Genomic DNA, 23,145 nt, shown 5'->3' with positions numbered 1-23,145 from the left:
CGATTGTAAGAGGTTTCAAATTTATATTTAAATTATTATAGGATATATTTGGGTGTTTCCAGACATAATATACACCCTGTATATATATATATATACAGTGAAAAGTTATATATATATATAATATATATATATATATATATATATATATATATACAGGGTGTAATATTATGTCTGGAAACACCCAAATATATCCTTTAATAATTAAAAATATAAATTTGAAACCTCTTACAATCGTGATAGAGATTGGGCATCTACTTTTTGGAACAATGTTTTGTTATGTCACACCAACGGGGGACGTCCTGCCGAGGGTATCGTGAATATTCTTAATGGAAGCCTATACCTTGTGATACATAATTTTAAAGGTAATAGCTTACTGAATTGAATGCCACAAACCGCATCTCAAGGGAATTATTCTATCAGAAAAATAGAGCATTTTTAGTATTGAAAATTTACTGATGTTCAACAATGTAATTTTAACATGGTTCTTGCCACAAAATGTGTTACACTAATTTTTTAGCATTTTTTAAATGTTCAATTAAATAAAACAAAAATTTCATTTTAAGCTGGTTCTATTAGCACAAAATTTGCCAGTTTTTATTACAGTACAATTATGGAAATACTTATGTTATTGATTTCTTATTACAAATAAAAAAATAATGTATGCTGTTAGAAAAGTCTTACAACAAACGTTTTACACCTGCATTTGGTGTCAAAGCAATTGTTCGAACTGTGTTCCTTCTACGGTTTGACAATGAGCTAATCTTGTATGTGTAAAATGATTCGACAGAGTTGCCTAACATTTCTTCAGTTATCAAAGCAATCTCCTCTATAATCCTGTTTCTTAGGTCTTCCAAATTATGAGGCTTTCTTCTATAAACATTGGATTTTAAATGACCCCATAGGAAATAATCGATTGGTGACAAATCCGGAGATCTTGGAGGCCATTCGATTTCTCCTCTTCGGCCAATCCATTTATGAGGAAACCTTAAATCCAAATACTCTCTTACCTGTCTCCCATAATGGGGTGGAGCACCATCCTGCTGAAACCATACATTATCAAAGTATTCTCCTGATGCAATTTGAAATAGCTGGGATTATTTCATTTTGGAGCATATTGTAGTAAAGTTCGGCATTTAAAAATTTCCATTGATGAAAAAGGGTCCAACAATTTTTGTTACCTAAAATTCCACACCATACGTTCAGTTTTTGTGGTTGCTGTGAATGGGGACTCAGTAATCCAATGTGGGTTTTCACTAGCCCAGTAACGGAAATTGTGCCTGTTAACATTGCCATTTAGGAAAAAAGTTGCCTCATCAGAAAATAGTATGTTGGTCAGAAAATCTCTATTGTCATCACATTTGCGCATCACAAGTTCACAAAACTCAACTCTTCTGTCGTAATCATCCTCACTTAACTGTTGGACTAAATGAACTTTAAATGGTTTGTATTTATTAATTTTCAAAATCTTACTCACAGACATAGTGGTGCATATCATGTTGCTGTGCAGCTTTTCTGAGCGATGTATGTGGGTCTTCAATAAATGTTTGCAAAACATCTAGTGCATGTTCTTCATACTGTTGCAGATTGTATCCTACCCGACTTTGGCCGATTACGTACACTCCCTGTCATTTCAAAACGCTCAATAGTTTTTGATATTGTTGAGAAACACTTATGGGATTCTTCTGGGAAAGTGTCATTAAACAAATTACCAAACTTCCCGATAAGATCTTTGACGATCCGCCATATCTCCTCGCATCATCAACAGAGTAATTCATTCTCTTTCAGACAATTCCATTAAAATGCCAAATAAAAACTGAACTACTGTAATTAGATAACTTGTTGACAGCAATGCTTCAGAGACACTGATTAACTCGACAGGAATGATATGACCTTTGTCCATTTGTAATTCCCAAGCTTAGACCTGTCTAGTGAAAGCTCCATGCTCAACAAACTGAAACCTGTAGACCAGATGATTAATAACACAATAATGTTTCTCATAGGCTAGTGACCTTTGTCTCTTTAAACCTTCCTGCTGACTGGAAAACACCAAGTACAGATTCATAAGTAATCAGAGAAAGTGACTCATAAGTTTTATTCATTGTAATAAAAACTGGTAAATTTGTACTAATGAAACCAGCTTAAAAATAAATTGTTTATTTCATTTTAATTGAACATTTAAAAAATGCTAAAAAATTAGTGTAACACATTTTGTGGCAAGAACCATGTTAAAATTACATTGTTGAACATCAGTAAATTTTCAATACTAAAAATGCTCTATTTTCTGATAGAATAATTCCTTTGAGATGCGGTTTGTGGCATTCAATTCAGTAAGCTATTACCTTTAAAATTATGTATCACAAGGTATAGGCTTCCATTAAGAATATTCACGATACCCTCGGCAGGGACGGTCCCCCGTTGGTGTGACATAACAAAACATTGTTCCAAAAAGTAGATGCCCAATCTCGATCACGATTGTAAGAGGTTTCAAATTTATATTTAAATTATTAAAGGATATATTTGGGTGTTTCCAGACATAATATACACCCTGTAATATATAATTTCTTCCAAAGACTGTATGGCTAGCCTAAAATAGAAATGAGTATATTTCAACATTTTTATAAACCAAGCAGGCTGCGGACAATTTGAATATCCAGCTGCTTGCTAAACATATTACTATTTTGCTCTGATTAGTCAAAAGAAATTTAAGGGAAATCTATCACCAAGCTACAAAACCCCAATGAGAAGTTAAGCTGCTACATCTTAAGTACTTGTTTAAGTATTGAGATAAAAAAACTGTCACATTGAAATAGTCAGTATCAACTAAAGTTATGTAACTTGTAGGATTCTTGAATAAGGTAAATAGCTGTAACTTTGAGGAGTTGTGATTTTTTTTTTTTAATTGTAATAATTAAAATTAGTGAAATTTTGAAGAAATATGAATTACTGTTATTAAGCCAGAAAAATCCTGTGAGAAAGTAAGCTGTTACATTCTGGTACTAATGAGCAGAATCCAGGTTTAAAGTATCAAACGTCTACAGTAAATATGCTGTGTATTCATTAAATAGAAATGTAATTTAGGGACCAAGGAAGAGAGCACTTGGCAGCAATAGACAAGCATCTATAATATTGTATGTTCTATTATCAATCAATCATTTATTGTCAGAACACAAAGTGTATAACAACGTCATCAGAGGATAACAACAATGACACTAACGTATAATTATTAAATACAAATACATTTTTAAAATACACCAACCTTTAAATACATGTTATTATTTACTATATTCAAGAATAAAGTCCTTGGTCATTTTGTAAGACATTGTCAAAAAGGAACATTTTGTTTAATATAACTAGGCCTAATTTAAAATTACAATTTAACGGTGTAGGTGTAAAATTAACGAAAAGTTTATAAAATACAGTGACGCCAAAGGACTAAAACCAGATTAAAATTTACCCTATACATAAAAATACTCACACTATACAAGCATCTTTCAGTTAACCATAACTTAATAGTGATTTTTAACCTGTTTAGAGACATGCCTTTGACGTCACTAGCTAATGCATTGAATAACTTAGTCTAGTAAAAGTGGTCGCTAACAGGTTGGTTGTGTGACTGAGTGTATATTGTTAGGCTGTTGCTGTGTGCACATCAAGAGTTTTATTCTTAAATGTAATATTTAGTGAGCATCTGTATCAACTTCCATTGTAAGAATTAGGAGTAATTTTAATTTATGACGCAATTTGTATAGTGTAGTTAATTTTGCTTTTTACCTTTAAAGAAATATATCTAAGACTTTTATTTTAAAATCCATGCAAAATATATTAAACAATCAATAAGAGAAGAATAAAAGCAACGCTTTAGCATAAAACGATCATTTAAAATTGTCCTTTTAAAATGCCCATTTAAAATCACCTGTTGTTGTGATTGTAAATAACATGTCAGAGTGGAACAGACATTTGGCACTATCTATATTCAGTGTAGTAGAGAAAATGACCTTGGGCCATAAGAAGTGGACTGAGGAGTGTACGGACACAGCTGCGCCGAGAATTCACAGAGTGCAACATGTAAGCACATTTGTCCACCTCTTAGGGACTGAGGAGTGCAAAGGGTTAATGCCCTGATATATAAAGCTGTTTGAGTGCTAGAGCAATCTTTTTGTAACAATATTAACCCTTTGCACTCCCCGCCCGCATGACAGTACTTGTGATTTGCACTCCTCTGGCCACCTCTTATGGCCCAAGGTCATATCCTCTACAACTCTGAATATTTTGTTGTGAGCCGTGTCGTTGCACTCCTCTGTCCATATGTAGTGGCCGATGCTAAAATGCTCCTAAACTCCTCTGGCCACCTCTTATGGACAGTGACATTTAACTATATTACATTTTTTGTAAATAATTCTGTTATATATAATGTTCTGCCATATCTTGGCTGATTCTAAACTATATAATCAACAAGATTGTACAATTTTTTGGGGGAAATGTTATTTATCTGTTTCTTAAAATACAAAATAAAATAACCCTTTCTATTGATGACTAGACTATAGATAAATAAAATATTTTTGAAATAGTTTTATTAATTTTTATGCCACTTATTTAATGTAAAACAGCAGTAATAAATATGAAATAATATTTTTGAAGTCTGTTTTGTAAGATGATTGCCCGCTGAAACTCAGCTGGCAATTATCAGCTGGGTGACTCATGACTATTTAAACAAACCCAAACAATTACCTTCCAGTGAGCTATCATTGTTGTGACAACCAATGAGATTCTTGTTTTTGCTTGTATGTTATTTTCGTTCAGATATTTTGTCACAGTTTGATGACGTAGTTCTAAATAATTTAAGGTTTCCATGTTTTCTTCTGTGGGTCGTCCCCCCATGGTTGGCATGTCATGGTAATAGCAAGGAAAAATAGTTTACATAGCCATATGACACTGTGAAAAGTTTATAGATGTTATCTGCTATGGTTTGTAAAATATTAAGCCGTACCCAGACTTTTCAAACACCTATATATATATATATATATATATATATATATATATATATATATATATATATATATATATTAAAATTTGCCTTAGAATTAACTACTTATATCTGTGGATTTGCTTGTAGTAATTTTGCTTTTTACCTTTAAAGAAATATATCTAAGACTTTGACTTTTAAATCCATGCAAAATATATTAAATAATCAATAAGAGAAAAATAAAAGCAACGCTTTAGCATAAAACGATCATTTAAAATTGTCCTTTTAAAATGCCCATTTAAAATCACCTGTTGTTGTGATTGTGAATAACATGTCAGAGTGGAACAGACATCTGGCACCATCTATATATTCAGTGTAGTAGAGAACATGACCTTGGGCCATAAGAAGTGGACTGAGGAGTGTACGGACACAGCTGCGCCGAGAATTCACAGAGTGCAACAGGTAAAGCACCATGTCCACCTCTTAGGGACTGAGGAGTGCAAAGGGTTAAGCCTATTCCTTGTTTCATAGCCATGAATATCAGTTATATGTTGAAAAGCATAGAGGTTTTCTTTAATGTACATTAGTGTAGAAAAAACATACATTGATGGGAGGGAAAGAATGCCTAAATTATAAAATATAGTCTACAGTGAGTCAAATCCGGCAAATTGCAAATAAGCCTAATGATTTTTTTTGCAAAACAAACAACTTATCACAATAGCCAGAGTTTCCCCAAAGGGTGATTCCATAGTTTAGCTGACTACGTACAAAGGCATAATACACACTAAGCAGGATGTCCCAGTTACTTTATTTCTTAAAGATCTTATCAAGAATATGCCTTTTGAAATCTTTGTTGTCACATAATCGATATGATGTTGCCATTTTAAATCACTGCAAATATATGCCAAGAAACTTGAGAGGAGGATCACAGCCCCCTTTATTTGAAAGACTTAAAGTGAGAACTTGTGTTTTTTGAGAGTTTAGATTAAGTTTGTTGGCACTGCACCAATCGAGAATGGTCTCAGAACTGTCTGTTGAAATGGCATTGGTATTATCTACACACTTATCTTGTATACACATTCCCAAGTCATCTGTAAACAAAAAGGTCTTTATACTGTTACTTTGCAAATTATATGGAAGGTCGTTGTATACAGGACAAAAAGCATTGGCCCCAGAATAGAACCTTGTGGAACTCCATGGCGTACATACAGAGTGCTAGAAAAGTTGCCGTTTAGGAACACGGTTTGACGTCCATTTTATAAATATGATTTTAAAAAGCTTACAACAGAATTACTGAAAAAGTAATAAGGTAACTTATTCACTAAGATGCTGTGGTCCACAGTGTCAAAGGCCCTGGACATATCATAGGATCTCAGAACTACACTATTATGGTTCTCAATACCTTCATAGGAGTTGATTATTACTTGTTGAACAGCTCCAACAGTGCTCTTCTTAGGTCTAAAGCCAAACTGACTTTTTGACAATGTTTTCCAAAAAGTGCACAAGCTGACCATGTAAAAGTCGCTCCAAGACTTTTGACACTGTGGGCACAATAGATATAGGCCTGTAATTTTCACATAACTCCTTTGCTCCACTTTTGTGTATGGATATTACCTTACTAACCTTCAATAAGTCAGGAAAACACCTTGAGTGATACATAAATTGAATAAGTAAGTGAGGACTGCACAAATAAAAACAGAAACAATTTTTAGAATGGCAGCATTTAGCTCATAGACATCTAGGCATGCGTTTTCTCTTATTCCATTTATGGCTTTAAAAACTTCTTCTACAGTAAAAACATTAATATTAAAACTATTTACAAATCTATTACCATCACAGTTGACACTATTTACATAAAAGCTATGGTCTTCTATACTACAAGGCACCTTGGTTCTAATGTCATTTACACAATCCACAAAATATTTATTAAATTTTTCTGCTGTCAAAGAAACTGCCGTGGACAGGGTTTACCTCTATCATTATTGTTATGCTTACACCTGAAACCAATCTGCCTTAACCCATTAAGGTAGTAGTTATATGAGCCTCTCCAGACCAGCTGAGCAGCAGTGAAACAGATACAAAATATTTTAAAAATGAGTTGGCCACAGTATGAAAACGAATTTTTTATTTGGTTGTGGCATCTAAACACTTAGTAAGAAACATACCAATGATATATAGCAGGAATACGGTAAACTACGAGTGTAATTTAGTCTTCCTCCGTAGACTAGTGGTTATAGTCTCGGCTCTCTAACCGAGAGATCACGGGTTCGAATCCCGGAGAAGTCCAAAAATGCAATAATAACAAAAACCAGTGCACTTCGAAGCCGGTATAGCTGATGCTGAGGCTTAAATGTGATTTAAGAATATATACGAGTGTAATTTCAAATGCTGATCACGTGAGGCGGAGTTCGTTCCCGGCCTAGCACCATATTACCAGCGTTTATATCTTACCCCAATGGGTTAGAGTAGGTTGTACTGGCAAGTCATCTTGATCTCGATGCCTTTTGAAGATGCAATTAATACGCATCCAAAAGATTTTTAGTTTTACAGTATTTTATTAGTTATGCAGACAAAAAAACTCAAACTTGTTTGTTACTTTATTGTTTGAGTATTCAAAAAGTATACTTAATAAGAATACTTAAAAGCATTTGGATACATGTTAATCATATCTCTCAAGTGAAACACATCAGATAATTCTATGACTAAAAATAAGGCCATAAAACAATTTGAACTTTAACATTGTTCTTATGGGGTAAAACTATCAGGTAATTTCACTGTAGTTCTATACTGTTAACTTATGTCATCGTAACACCAAAGCATTCGCACTGTGGCATCTGCCACAGTCAACGTGTAATACTACTATACAGAAGCTGCTGAATTGTGTAAGCAGTTTGACACAGTATAAACCAGAAAATATAGATTTTAGTTGTAAGTTTGTGTTTAACTTAACATTTTGGTACATTGCCTATTCAATTGGTGAGCTTTGTGATTCCTATTATCATGGTTAGAGTTTTGTTTTAATTGAGCTTCAGGCCATACTGCTTCGTCCAAAAGACACTTGATTTAGTAGCGAAACACAAGTGTCTCACTCAGAATAGGTTGAAAGTGTCTGTGTGTTTATAAAGTTAAATCAACGTCATCTATCCTCATACAGGCCATCTAACCATATGGCGACTTGCAGGCACTTTAGTTGTCTGACAGCTATTAAGTGTGTGTGATGGTCGATTTTGTGTATCAAGCTAGCAAAAATATAATAAGAAAATCATAATTGTAAACCTTTAATTACCTCCACCAAAATTAATGTGGCTGACGAGCATTTTTTTTTTTAGGAAAAAATCCCATGTTAATTGTAAGATGAACTTATTATTTTTACTGGTTTTTATCTACTTAACAATGCAAATTGGCTCTGAGCTCTTGGATTACTAGTGAATGAGTACTCGCCTTTGAAGCAAAATAAATATAGTTGTGATGAAATTTTTATAACTGCAATCATTGGCGATAGAAGAAGAAAAATATCCACTGAAAAATCGTATGGTGCGTGGTTGTATGTATGGGACAAAACTATTGCGTTTAAGAGTTCCTAAGAAATTCCTTCCTTTTGGTGGAACACATAAAACACAACCTCCATAAACATGTAATTATATACTGCGATTCGTGTACTATATAGAACAGAAATATACAAATTTGATTACCATTGTTAAAACGAATTCAACAAACGTTTATAGAGATTATAGACCAGAAATTCATGGTTTCAGGTCATTCGTATCTGTCGAATGATTCAAACATTAGTCTTATGGAACAAGTAGCTCATAACACTAAATTATTTATACATCATAAAATTGGTGCTATGTGACTAAGACGTTAAGGAAACAAAATAAATTTATGTTGATTAGAATTGCATAAAGAAGATTTTTTTAGTGCAGGTATTCTTGAAAAGTCAATCACTAAACGCTAAAAGGATTTAGACAGTGAAGCAGAAAATTGGTTGAAGGTATTATGGTTTATATACTAATAAAATAAACCATACACAATTTCATACACGTATACGTTAAATGAGTATATTGTTTTTAATGATATCAATATCAAACCAGGACGGCCTCTTAATTTGGAATTCATTGACCAACCACACCTCTACAGTGGTCCACCTTTGATAAATTATTTGAAGAAAAGGGAAGACGCTGCACTAAGAGGAGGTGCACCTGATGAGACACTGGGGATACCTCTTCACCTTGATTACACTATATTTTGTGGTCTAGCTGTCTCTGATGTCGAAACGATGCAACGGATTCATTTTACACTTCTTCGTCACTGACATTTTTGGAAATCTTTAGACAAATGTCTCCAGACTTCAGAAGTCAAGTCTGTAACAGCGTCAGATCTTAGCTTGAAGGGCTAACAGAAGTTGCAGAAGACAAAATAAGACTCTAAAACATTACATAAAAGGATTTACTAAACATTTTATTATAATATAATACACGTTATTGAAATAAACGTGTATTATTACTATTATAAGTGTTTTTGTAACAAACCGAAAGTTGTTTACGAACATAGTGTTGTAAGTCACATACGTGAAAAATCCTAATAACAAGTCAAGTATTGTTCATTTTGAATTACAATCATTTGTATATATAATTTTAATATCTACTTGGCTGTCAAACCCAGCAAATAAAAGTAAATTAATATTACTGCATTTTTAATGGTCCCAAACGGAAAATGTTCGCTTCTTTAAACATTCGGTGAATTGATTTACACCACTATGTGTCTCAGCACCTTGTATATTCGGTACTGCCAACAACAATCAAAAGTTAAAAATTGCATTAGACTTTCAGTAAACACTAACTCCCCGTACAGTCCCGGCTATGATTAATAACAGACTATAAGATTCATCTAGTAAGGGAGTGAATCGATTTCTTATCAAATAATTGTGAAACACTTCCCGTCGATTGTCCCCACTACTACTATCTACGCACATGACAGCTGATTTTACTCGTTCTTTATTGGTTAATGTAATCTTAAGTCTTTAGTTTTTTTTATGTAAAATTTATGTCCGGAATTTTTTTTAACTTCAGTTAAATCTGAGTGCAACAAAAACTAGCTTAGCTGCTGAAGTCCAAGGTCAGTAGTAAGCAATTTTATTGAGAAGTGATGTTCAAATTAGTTTAAATTGAGATAACGTGAGGTGACTATAGAACGCATGTGATTCGTTTGTTTTTGTTTTGTGTTTCAAATTTTAACAACATCAATGGTACAATTTTTAAGTTTTTTTCAAGTAACATACTAACTTAATAAGGATATGTTAGATGTCATGTAACGACTTTATGTACCTACCCTTGACCTAAATTTAATCGAAATATATCTTTTTACTAATTTTGTAGTTATCTTTCTGCTGCATAAATAGTTAACCTAAGTCTATGATGCAATATAGGCTATGAAGGATGTTTAAATTTTATTGTTGAGTTCATGATTATTTTTAGTAAATATTGTAATGCAGATGAACTCTAATCTAGTAGGCTTAATAAATTAATCCTAGATCTCGTTTATCTTTATCAAATTAAATATACATTAAAATGGTGGGACTGTTAACTCTGGGTGCCAGACCAACATTTTTCTTTTTTTCTTGGGAATAGAGGTTAGTTTACACACACTTTAGAAGAATTCCCAGATACCTTTTTAAGCTGTTGTGGAATAATTTTAATTTTTGACTGCCACTCCCTCGTTTTTCTATTATATGCTTAATTGATTAAAAAATTCAGAAAGTTTGTAACAACAGCCTAAATATAGCCTAGCATTTTAAGGCATAAAACTAATGTAAGAATCGATGTAATAATAAAAAAAATGTAGCTTACAGTAGGAAGAATATTGAATAAAAAAATCCAGATGATGTGGTATGGGCTGCAGTGTAATAAGCGGCCACCACCTAGTCGAATCATAATTATAGAATCATAAATATTTTATGACTATTGAATCATCGATATTCATGACTATCTAAAAGTACTAAAAGAAAAATATGTTGAACCAAATTACTTAATAGGTATTTGAAATAACAGTATAGTTCTGGTTTGAAATTTAACGATAAATAAAATACTATCTAGACTGTGTGTATTTATAAATTGTTACAAGACAATGTAACATTTACTTTCTACTATTTTCAAGGATAAACATGTCTTGACTCCTTGTGACACAAAGATGCACGTACTTGGCCAATCTACTAGCGGCCATTTCTCATATACCAAACACATGATTTTACTTTGAACTAATTGGGAACAATAATGTCAAACTAAATTACGTTATAGGATTTTAAAATTGTACTATAGTGAAGCTATATTTTTATATATCAAAGAAATGTACAATTTATATATAATATGTTTGAGCAGCGTAGTACTTACAATTACTTTACAGGGTAAACATTTCTCACAACATTTAAAACATTCTCGAATGGATCACCACTATCAAGGTCATCTTGTTACAAATTTAAACATTGTTCAATTGTTTAACATTTTTTAAAATTTACAGTATAACTGACTACATACACAAGAGGATAAATTGAAGGGAATGTATTTTGTGATTTATAAAAACAGTTTTTGGGAGAATAAAACATTGAAATACAAAAAACATAGCTGTGTATAGGCTAATAAAAATGAAATTGATCTCTCTAAAGATAAACTTGTCATGCAATTTTACATAAAATTGTGAGACTTGTAAAAACCTGTAGGTATATGATAAAAAACACTGATATTACCCAAGTAGAAAATTCACACCAATAAATCTACTGTAAACATGGGCTACTTTGGCCCACTTTTGAATAATTTCATACGACTTACCTTATAAGAAAATAATATTTTACTTAATTTAAGTCCTGGTAACCTTTTAATACAACTATAACATGTTATATTTTAGATGCTGCACACTTTTTGACCTAAAAATTTGTTTTGTATTTTTAATTTATTTTTAAGATTTGGGCCAATGTTACCCTAAGGGTAGGGTAACTTTGGCCCAAGTTAGTTTTTCAATAGAAAAATAGTGGTATAAAGGCATGGGACAAAGAAGGACCTGGGTATTTAAAAACACAAGTTATTTAATGATAATAGTAATATTTAACACCAATTTAAAAATACATAAATGAGTAAAAAATGTAAAAAACTGTTTAAAAAAGTTAAATTTCTTTCAAAAAAGGAATGTCTTATGTTTAAATGAAATTAACCTTTAAAAGGCCTCTTTTTACAAGCTTTGGTGGCTGAATAACTTTTAAAATGTCACACCATTTGTAAAATAACGTATCCTTTTCTTGGGGCCACTTCCAAAATTTCTTAGTCTGCGCCATACACTCCACTGTCGCTTCCTCCTCCGCCACAGAGAGCACCAACCCTGGGAATCGGAGTCCATTCCAATGAACAACAACAAATTTGTCTTTTACTACAAGTTCCTTCATGTCTTCATTGTTCTTCATGTTAGACGAAAACTTGACTGAGGGTGTCTCTTTAAAAATGACAACCCAGTCACGGCCCCGGACATTGTTACAAAAACATTGTACAGTCTTTCATTTTCTAGTTAGGTAGGACTTTACGACGTACCTCAAATCAAGTCCATCCAGTGGAAAACCATATTAACACATTTTGGCGATATGACTAGCAAAAGCTAATTCTTCTTCTTGAGAAAATACTTTACGATGGCCTGGGGAACTTGAAAATGAGTTCTTCAATTTGTTTTTAATAGTGCTTCTGGGTATCCTGAAATTTTCTGCAGCTTGCCTCTGTCATTTCACCAGATCTGATGGTTTCTAGACAAGTTTGAAGATGTTCGTTGCTGTAGTCAGCATATTTTCGGCTCCTGGGGAGACGTTTGTAGTTGTAGGGCATCTTGAAAAAGCTGAAACCAAACACATGCAATAGAAATATATTCACTACCTAACCATTTTGCAAGCTATTTATAGAACTTTACCACTAAAAAAACAGGTTTATAACAGTACGATCTACTTTGGCCAAAAAAAAAGCTGGGCCAAAGTAGGTCGTACTTTGTAGGTTACCAGACCTGATTTAAAAATACATGAAAATGGGAAGTCACTTTGTGTTTCACGAAGGTCTAACTACAGCACAACATTAGTAACTTAAGTGTTCTAAAAAAACATACTTACATTAGTAGTTCCTGAAGAAATGCGTCTTCTGCAGGAAGAAGTTTTGAAGGTTAAAATTTCACTTGCTTACACGAGACACACAACTTGTGGTGTTGCTGCCCAGCAACAAACTGGGGAATCAGTTAAACTATCAGGCAGTTTGATTGATACTACCACCTAACGGAACCAACCGAAACTAATTCAGATACTGCCACAAATCGTTAAAAAAACGTGTTTCGTTTTATTTTGCTTTTGGGCCAAAGAAGAACCCTAGGGCCAAAGTAGCCCTTGTTTACGGTAACTATTTTGATGCAAACAAAGACAGTTATGAAATAGAAATCAAGGCAAGAGTTATGTAGTGTACCCAAGTAATAATATTGTTTTTTCTTAGCACGGTTGTTATTTTACTTTACTATGTCACATACAAAATAATTAGTATTTTATTTAAATACTCAAAAAACTTCTACTTAAAGTAATGTGTAAAAAATAAATATGTTTTAAATTTTAGATTCAAGAGTTAGGTTAGGAAACATACCATAACGACGATATACTATCACCTGGAGATTCTTGCGTTGTTATTGGTGACGTTATAACATTGATGGGGATCTTTCCGTATTTTCCCAGTGATTATATATTTTTGCCTGTAGTTCAAAGGGTTATATGTAATATAATGTTCACTTTGCAATATATTCCAATAGCAAAACAAAATATGTTTTAATAACGAATAGTAGATAGAGACAGATAACTACTATGATAGCTTCATTTCATATATTTGAATTATAATGTTAAGCTTCATTTTATACATTTGAATTATAATGTTTAGCTTATTTCATCATTCCAACACCTGCAATCGTTTCTCAAATATCAAATATGTGTAATATAATGTTCACTTTGTAATATATTTTAACAGTAAAAAGTATTTAAGTTGATAAAAATACTTGTAGAGAATTACCGCGTTTGTAACTTGATGATATTCAATACGAATCAACCAATAAAAAAGTAATTTTGGTCTATCACTTCAGGCATATTTTGGTATGAAGTGCCCCAAAATAACAAATTTCAACAACATATTAAACAATTTTAATAAAATGATAATTTATTTCCAGATACTTCTACTCTATATCTATTTAAATATTAAATAACAAGAAGCTAAAAGCAATAAAAAAACAAAAACCAAAATAATTTTGCTCTGAAAAACAAAAATGTTTGATTCTTTGATTAAATTTTGTATTAAAGCACCACAAAGCGAACCTTTTTGTACTCAATTAACTTAATAGGTGCCAAGCACATGATAGCAATTCATTGCTAAAAGAGGAGTTGGGGAAATTCTTTATTTACAGTATCTCGTTAAAAATAGCTAATATAATATTCTAGTTGGAGTAATAATTGTGTTTTTTAATGATTAAACTTTCTGTAAATTTCAAATTAAAAAAAGATAATACAAGGAAGACCTTTTTAAATTTGCATAACAATATCTATATAACTTATTTTAAATATTTTAACTTATTTTTGGCTTAAAACGTGGACAAATATATTTCATGCATGCATAACATTTAATCTTTTATTGAAGTTAATATACTTGTTAACATTATTACAAAATTAAAGCTATATGATAAAAAAATTGATTTAAAAAAATTGTTTGTAAAATTATGCTGTCAACTATGTTTGTTTATTATATTTTTTACAATGTAGATGGAAGAACTGGCAAGGCTGTAGTACATTCTCACTATTGTCATTTTGGAAACAATATATTAAATAGTAATATACAGTATATTGTACTAATGTAGTATTTTATTAACATATTGCACTAATGGAGATGAAATGTTTATTACATTAAAAAGATCAAATATTTAAACATCATTTAAAGAAAATGTAATGTATTAAAATGTTTTAACACCTTTAGGCTACATGGTCCAGCACAGAGGATGGACTCCTTTGTCTCAGTTCTTAAAGGGATATCTTTTTAGCTTGCCTTATGCTAATTTCACTAGACATAGGCCGACTGTAATTGTTTTTTTCCCCCAGTAAAGTGTAAAAGTGTTGATTGCCCTGGATAAAAGGATTTCAGACATTGGCCATTGTTATATGCTACAAAAGTATAAAATTACGTTTCTGTAAGTCATAAAGTTATATTTAGTCCAGTTATCAAAAAAGCTAATTAATTGGCATATACATTTAGTTTCATACATTAAACATTAACCTAATCTAATCCAATGACCTTTAAAGTAAGAATCAATGACAATGCAGTTTGAGGTTACATCATAATGCTACCTCAAATTAATGTATTGAAATTCACTTTAAGTTTAACTTTCTTATTGTTTTTACTAGCTCTTACCTGTGGCTTCACATGTAATTTTCAAAATTGAAGTCCTTATGATAGTAAAATCAGTTATGATGTAATATGATGAAATTTTTCAAATGTATGTAGGCATAAATAAGGTACATATTATTTTAAGAAGATAAGAAGGTACATGGTTGAGAAGATCAGAGTTTATCCTGCTCGCCGTAGCTAATTCTGCCTTGTTGACCCAATCAAGAAAATACAAATACATAGGTTTCGGAAACGTACTTTGGTCAAACAGCGTGTTGCTTTTAGCCCTTGTCAAATACTTCCAGTCTAAGATATTTCCAGTGCCATATTAGAGTTTTCTTTTTGTCTCAATGAAGAATGATATATAGATACCTAGAACCGAGAAGCCTATTTACTTCAGGGCGTTGAAATTAATTTACGGTTCCACAGTTGTTTTGTTCGGTGCCTACTTCTACTTCCTACTCTTGTAATCTACTTTTGGTTCAAGATATTTTCTGTGACGTAGTTGAGTTTGCCTTGTTGTATGCAAATGAAGAAAATATACAAAGGTACATTTGTAGGACTAAGAAGCATTAAGTTTTAGAGGAAAATCCTACCAAACTCCTATTTTTTTTTTTTTTTTTTTTGTATAGGGGGAAATCCTTCAATGTTTCTCTTCATATAAAACTGCCTTGGATACCAATGAATATAAAAAAGCTGAATTAGTCAAGCCGTTCTCAAGATTAGCACTTAGCAACATACGTTGTAATTAATTTTTATTCATAAGAAGATTTAATTTTCTGTAAGTTTAGCAATTTGATTATATTTGTTGTTAATATGATAGTTTCATAATTTACCTAGTCTGTATTTAATTCTTGTAATATCAATGTACATAATATGATGTTGAGTGGTATAGAGAACTAGATAGCCCTAACTCTACCTTGGTAGTTTCATAATTACCTAGTCTGTATTTAATTCTTGTAATATCAATGTACATAATATGATGTTGAGTGGTATAGAGAACTAGATAGCCCTAACTCTACCTTGGTAATAAATGAACTTTCATTTCATTTCAAATTAAGTTGTTAAATTGGCTCTAATTATTACAACTCTACCAAGATCACTTGTAGGCTCATTTAGTTTAACTGTTCAATTTTGTTCATTATATCGATATATTTGTTAAATTGTCTATTACTATTAAAACTATTTTAAATAGGAACTCGCCGTGAAGTTTGGGCCTCACTCTGTGTGATTGTATTTACAGATCGACCAATGGTAATATATTGAAAATAAAGTGAAATTTGAATGCATTTGTCATTAAACCATAGGAATAATTAATTACATTTCCTTGAAGTAGCGGAATGTAGTAAATTATTGTTTTGTTATTTTGGAACACAAGGTGGAGGACCCCATGGATGCTTTTGAATCAGGAACAGAGAGTGCATGGAATATCAAATGTAGCAAAACAATTTAATTGACTCTATTATATTCCCTATTCAGAAGTGTCCGTGTGATGAGCTAACTTGTGATTGTGACATTATTTAATATATTTGGTAATATATCCAATAATTGTTTTCCACACTATTTGTTGTTTTTCTAAAGGAAAATGCTTTAAATGTTTAAGATATGGGGATGACAAGATAAGATAAAATATAAATAGAGTAGGTAACTTCACATTTGATTCATGATAACATGACATAGTAACACTGCTGCAAAGCTGATTGCTGTGCTGACAAATTCCTAACTTACCTTTGTCTGTTGAGATAAGATACCGATAGAATTACATACTGCAAGGAAATATTAATTGTTGTTCAATTTACAACATATCCAATTTAACTGTACCACCCACCATTGGTACCTCAAAAACAACTAAACTTATGGCATAGTTCTAATAAGGGACTTTACATATTTTTAATTACAATTTATTGACTTTTTTAGTGACTAGAATCTCCGAAAACTTTAAAATGACGTATACAACAATCTATGTTAATAATCGATATTTTAAAACGTTTTTATTTCAAACATGTTCTTTTTAGGCTATTTAATTAGGATCTACAGCCTACTAAAGTTTAAAAAATGATACATTTTTATATGTTTAAGAACAGTTGTGTCAGTAGTTTGTAACAAAAAGTAATTAAAAATAAATGATGTTATTGTTAAATGGAATTTTTGAATAGTGTCTAGGTTCAATTATAAAACTTTAGTGTAATTAATAACTTGCAAATTGTCACTTAGTTATTGGCCGCAGTGATTAGCTTTGTAGTATTAACTTTGTATACTCATGTTTACTACTTACAATATGGTTCTTAAACATATCAAAATGTGTCATTTCAAAAATCCACTAGTAGGCTGTATCTCCCAACTGAGTAAGATTTTTTAAAATTACAGTAATAACAATGTTTAAAAATAATGTGTTAAAACCAAAATTGCTAAACAATATAGAGCGTTACACAAGGAATATTGGATCCGGGCCAAATTTAGAAATTCTAAATTCATGTTGTTCACGAACATAGTCAGTACAATGCATAAAGTACAAAAAGCACTTAAAAGTGGGACATGAAGATTTTAAAATATAATTGAAAAATTTGTGTCTATAAATTTGTATTAAATATCAACTTTTGTTTAAAAATTTTCTAAAAATTTCTATAATCATTCTGAAAATCATAGTTTTTAGTTTTCCAAATAAATAAGTAATTCAATTTTAGTTATTGTTACTTGAATATTTTCAGTGTTAAGAGGTTTTATACGAGTTATCACATACCCATTTTACTATTTGAGATATATATTTAGTTAAGAGGGTAGATCACTGATTGGCCCTTCATTGGAAATATACTAAGAGTGGTTCCTCCTTGAAGCAAAAAGAAATGTGGCAAGTTAGAAACTTATTTCTCTTTTATTGTTTTAAATGAAGTAAAAATTAAGAAAATAGCTCCCTTTATGTGTGGTGTACAGTCTGAGATTCCATTAGTAGAGATCTTTATGACATTCTTGTTCTATAAACAGCAGTCTTCTTGTATATACAGAAAATGTGATGAGGTATTGGTGGCTCACCAATGTGCACTTGGACGTTTCGTAGGCTAGTCTGTTAAGTGCTTTACATAATTGTACATTGAAACAAAAAAGTAGACCTACTCTGCATTTAATTGATGTAATATAGATCTTGTCTCGTTTCTCTTCCTGTACTTGCTTAGTTCTGAACTCATTATTTCACAAGACAATTTGTCTAATTACTACTCTGTTATTTCTTTTTATGGTTGGAAAAGTCCAGATATAAAATTTGAAATTTGACTCAAAGTTGAGCACTTTTGATATTTCAGGTGTTAATGACAGAAAATATTCAGCAGTGTGCATTTTAAGAACATATTTATTTAAATGCTGAAATTTGCATATGCTAATTTGTTAATGAGAAATAGTTTCATTTACATAGTTGGCTCTTACAACATTTTGTTGTTTTAATAGAACTGGTTTGAGACTGCTTATAAATACATGTAGTTGTTGTTTTAGTCTTTATATATTTACTTCTAAAAGGAGAACTTTGAGCTCCATACCTCTATCCCCCAGAATTTGTCACTAACTACTAGTAAATCTGTAATCTGTGCCAGCCCACTGTGTTAGTAGAAATCCTGCAATGTTACAGCGTGTTTTAGGTTTAGTACAAATAGTTTGAACTAGTCATTTGCATAACTGAGTGAACTGTTTACATAGTGTTAAACATTACGTGGCATTACTCATAGTTTAATTACATCCTAGTTCAACAAATTAAGTAATTTTGTCGAAAATGATTAATTACACGACTCATAGTTTTATTCTTGCTTGCCTGAGACACACAAGAACATAATAACAAGAGCCAGCATGTACAGGTATTGTTTATTTTATTTTTAGCACAAGTTTATTTTATTAATCGATGTAGATCACATTTTATTTAATAATCAGAGGCTTTTTTGTTTAGGGGATTTATGAAGACTTCACAAGAATGGTGCAGCTAAACGCAGTGAGTAAAAGATGCTAAATATTTATCTTAAGTTTTCATTTAATTATTATACAAAGTAAACTAATCTTGTGATTACTAAAGTCCTATAATCCTAAAAAGTAAAGCAAAATCAGTGTTGTAATATGGTTCTAAAAGTAATTCCTGTAGTCTTGGTATTGTATTGACTTCATACATTATGTATAAGTAACAAATGACATTGTTTGTGACAAGTTAGAAGCTCTACATTATTGTTGTCAAGAACTGTAAATATTGTTGGTGCTGCCTGTTCTCATCTTTATGATAAATTAGTTCAACAGATGTTGTTAGTGTTCAGATACTATGTATACATATCCTATATTTTTAAACTTTTACTATGGTTTATTAAAGCTAGAATCATTAGGTGGTGATTGCTACAGCTAAAATTTTAGAAATTAAAAAAAAAATTGTGTTAACATCGTAAAATAGTTCTGAACGAAAATTAATAGATATGGTGATGGAAGAATAACAAATAGAAGTTTGTATTGACTCAATCTATGTGATTGTTGTTCTTGACTTTTTTATGGTATTTCAATCAAGTACAAACACTCAGACTGAATAGTACTAAGGAAGAAATATTTTGCCAGCATTGCAGCTCTTGCATTGTGCATCTATGTTTTTAAATGGTTATTGTAGTTCTGCTCAGCGCCATTGTTTATATACCACATATGTATAAAAAGACTTGTTTTAGTTCAATTTAAGAGATTGATATGATCAACACTTACAGGATTGATACTAATTAATTATAATACTATAATAGACCATCTTGATATGAAAATTGCCTATATATATATATATATGTATATGTATATATATATACATATAGTGTGAGTAAAAAGTATGAATACACTCTGTTTAGTTTTTAATGAATGAGGATGGAGGGATGGAAAGTGGTTGTCTATTGAAGTCATTTACTTCCTGAATGTGGGTGTTCATGTTTTGCCTCATTTAATTAATTTCAATGAGCTGCTATTTTGTACTTGGTTGAGATAGAAAGCTCTAGTTTCTACTGTTCTTTTATCAAGACCTTTCAAATGAAGTGTCACTTAATGGCTCTTTATATTTAAAAATTTTGAGCCGCCCCCCAAAAATCCCATTTTGGGGAAATGGGCAAAGTTGTAACAGTTACTAAAAGGTTCACTTCTTTTTATAAAAAGGTGTCCTGACTTCCATCCGTCCAAGTACATTTATAATAAAATCTTTATCTAAGAGAAACACAAGAAACATTATAATCTAAATAAAATAGATTACCATTTTAGCTATTGTGGCATACAATGATTGTACTTAATATGAAAGTTGATTCAAATTCATTATTCTCCACCTCTTGACAGTAGATTTAATTCTAGTTTAGTAAAATGTTAACTCACGTACATGAGTAAACTTTGTTCACTAATTATTTGCTACAGACTGTACCTGTGATCGTGGGTGTGGGAGTTGTTCTTTCATCGGCCTTTCTGCTCACATACTGGTTCACTAAGAAGAAGAGCCGTCCAATAACCTTGGTGGATTCTACAATCAAAGTTCCCCTAAAACTGAGTGAAACCATTCATATAAGCCATGATACCAAAAAGTTTAGGTTCGCCTTACCATCTGAAAATCACATTTTAGGTAGGTTTTTTTGTTTTCTATTACCAGATATATGAAAATGAAAGTAGGTAATACAAGTGTAACTTGATTCTGTGCTATAAAATTAGTTAATGGTATCAATAATTGTTGCAGTTACTGCAGTAGAAGTCCAATTAACCAAGCTAAATGGAACTGGGAAGAGGTCGGATAGAGGAAAAATTTCGTATTAAATGAAGGTTGCCATAAAATATCCTAATTTATAGAAAAACCTCAACATTGATTTGTAAAAAATGGATTATTTATTCAATTAAATATGTGTGATACACTTCTCAGTTCCAACCAATAGGTACGTTCTAACCCCATAACATTATTGCTATTGCTCGAAACAGATAATAGTTATTTAATAAACGTGGCACAGCTATGTCGCAGTGTGTCAAGCTCCCCCATATAAAAAACAGACCTTTAGCATGATTTTGTTCACGCTTCCTAAAGGGTTGTTAATTTCTTTTAAATTGAAACTCGGATAATTGGACTTCTACTGTATATTGGTTTTCTTTCTATTTAAAATTAATTACATTAAAGAAAACATGCAAATTTAACATTAATTCAGTACGCAGCAATCTACTCTGTGTTTTTCTAAAATGCTCAACTTCAAAGTTAGAGCCCTTCAATGAATCCTGTTATTTATTGTAAAATTATAATTTTTTTGAAGAAATTTTGAAAGAAATTTGTCATGCATGCACAATTTCATACATGTGTTTACAATAGGCTTTTTCCCCAGATGCAAAGCTTTTTAAATCTGGAATACATAGTATCTGGAAAAACGGAATTTACTACAAAATACAGTATATCAAGTTGACTGCCACACTGAATTTTTTGCCCAACGCCTGACTGCCATGAGTACCATATATGGTACTCACCTATATGCAGCAGCAGGCCATGAGTACCAGAAATGGTACTCACTCTATCTCAATGAAGGGTTGAAAAAAAATTAAATTTTCGTACCAATGATCATGATTTTAATTTCAAAACTTATCAAGTCGATTATATACATACCAAATTACATGTCCCTAGTCTTAGCAAACATTTTTTTTTATTTCGTTGGCATTCATGGTAATCTAATAATCAGCTGTTTTGACCATTACATTGTTTTGTGTGTTGGTTGAGAAAGGTTCTTTATAACCTCAATGGCAGCTTATTCATCACCTCTAAGGCGCAGCGTAAAATGGTACAGAAAGATTGTATTTGACATGATCCTCAGTACATCAGTTGTTAATTCTCTCCACATGTTCAAGAGTGTAACAGATAAAAAATTTAAAATTACAGAATTTAAAGAAAATTTAGTCATTGAACTATTTAAAAAAAACTTATAACATACCTCAAGAAATCACTATTAATCAAGAGCACAAAAGGTTGGAAAGGCAACCTAAAAGAAACAAGTGTACCAAGTGTTATACAAAACTCGCTCAAGAAAGAGGCAGGAAAGAAGCACAGGCGAAAACTAAAAAGGTTTACACTAAATGCCTTAACTGCAATCTGTACTTCTGCTCAGAATGTTTCTTTTCTTTTCATAAAGTGAACACCAAGCGGTAAATTAGTACCAAAACATTGCCAAATAGGCCTTTTCTGTAAACAATTTTCTATGTTTTACTCTAATAATAATAATAAATATTTACTTTGTATCATAAGTTATTTTTTATTTTATGAATCCTCACATTTATTTATTTTACAAACGGTAAGATGTTGGAGAAAAATATGATGTTGGAGCTTACTATGGATCAGTTTTAAAATGATTACAAACTTTTAATAACATACAGTTGCAGCCACAGGCCATGAGTACCATAAATGGTACTCAGCAAAACCAGTATTATTTGTGATTAAATAATAACTAAAAGTTTATTCTATAGGTCTACAAAGGGGAAAAAGTCAATACTTTTGTTCTTTATTCAAAAAAATTTGTGGCCTCAGGGAGGTGATCATCAATAAACATGTGGCAGTCAGGCCTAGGGCCGTGAGTACCACATATGGTACTCATGGCAGTCAACCTGATATACATTGAATGTCGTGGTTTAATTTATTATTTAAGTTTTTACAATTTTGATGTTTTTATAAATGTTATGTAAAGTAGGTAAAATATACGAATACGTTATTTTAAAATTATTAATATGTTTGTATAATATGTGAAAATGTTCGTTAATTTACTTTATGGG

General features: G+C 31.5%; 1 protein-coding gene across 3 annotated transcripts in view; it reads left to right on the top strand.

Annotated features, from left to right (window-relative positions):
* The first annotated feature begins 9,962 nt into the window (after positions 1–9,962).
* The window catches only part of LOC124357437 (NADH-cytochrome b5 reductase 3), a 43,520-nt gene continuing 30,337 nt past the window's right edge, over positions 9,963–23,145 (top strand). Inside the window, exons 1-3 of one of the 3 annotated variants that reach the window (XM_046809246.1) lie at positions 9,963–10,078; positions 19,313–19,354; positions 20,776–20,977. In XM_046809246.1, the coding sequence (XP_046665202.1) occupies positions 19,337–19,354; positions 20,776–20,977 (220 nt within the window). In that variant the 5' untranslated portion in view covers positions 9,963–10,078; positions 19,313–19,336. Of the gene's footprint in view, positions 10,209–19,312; positions 19,355–20,775; positions 20,978–23,145 lie in introns of all 3 variants that reach the window. The other 2 variants (XM_046809247.1, XM_046809245.1) reach the window with 2 other exon arrangements.

This window comes from Homalodisca vitripennis, chromosome 3 (genome assembly GCF_021130785.1).
Source record: "Homalodisca vitripennis isolate AUS2020 chromosome 3, UT_GWSS_2.1, whole genome shotgun sequence".
Lineage (NCBI taxonomy): Eukaryota > Metazoa > Arthropoda > Insecta > Hemiptera > Cicadellidae > Homalodisca > Homalodisca vitripennis.
The sequence above is the reverse complement of the archived record's forward strand: the minus strand, read 5'-3'. Positions and strand labels throughout refer to the sequence as shown.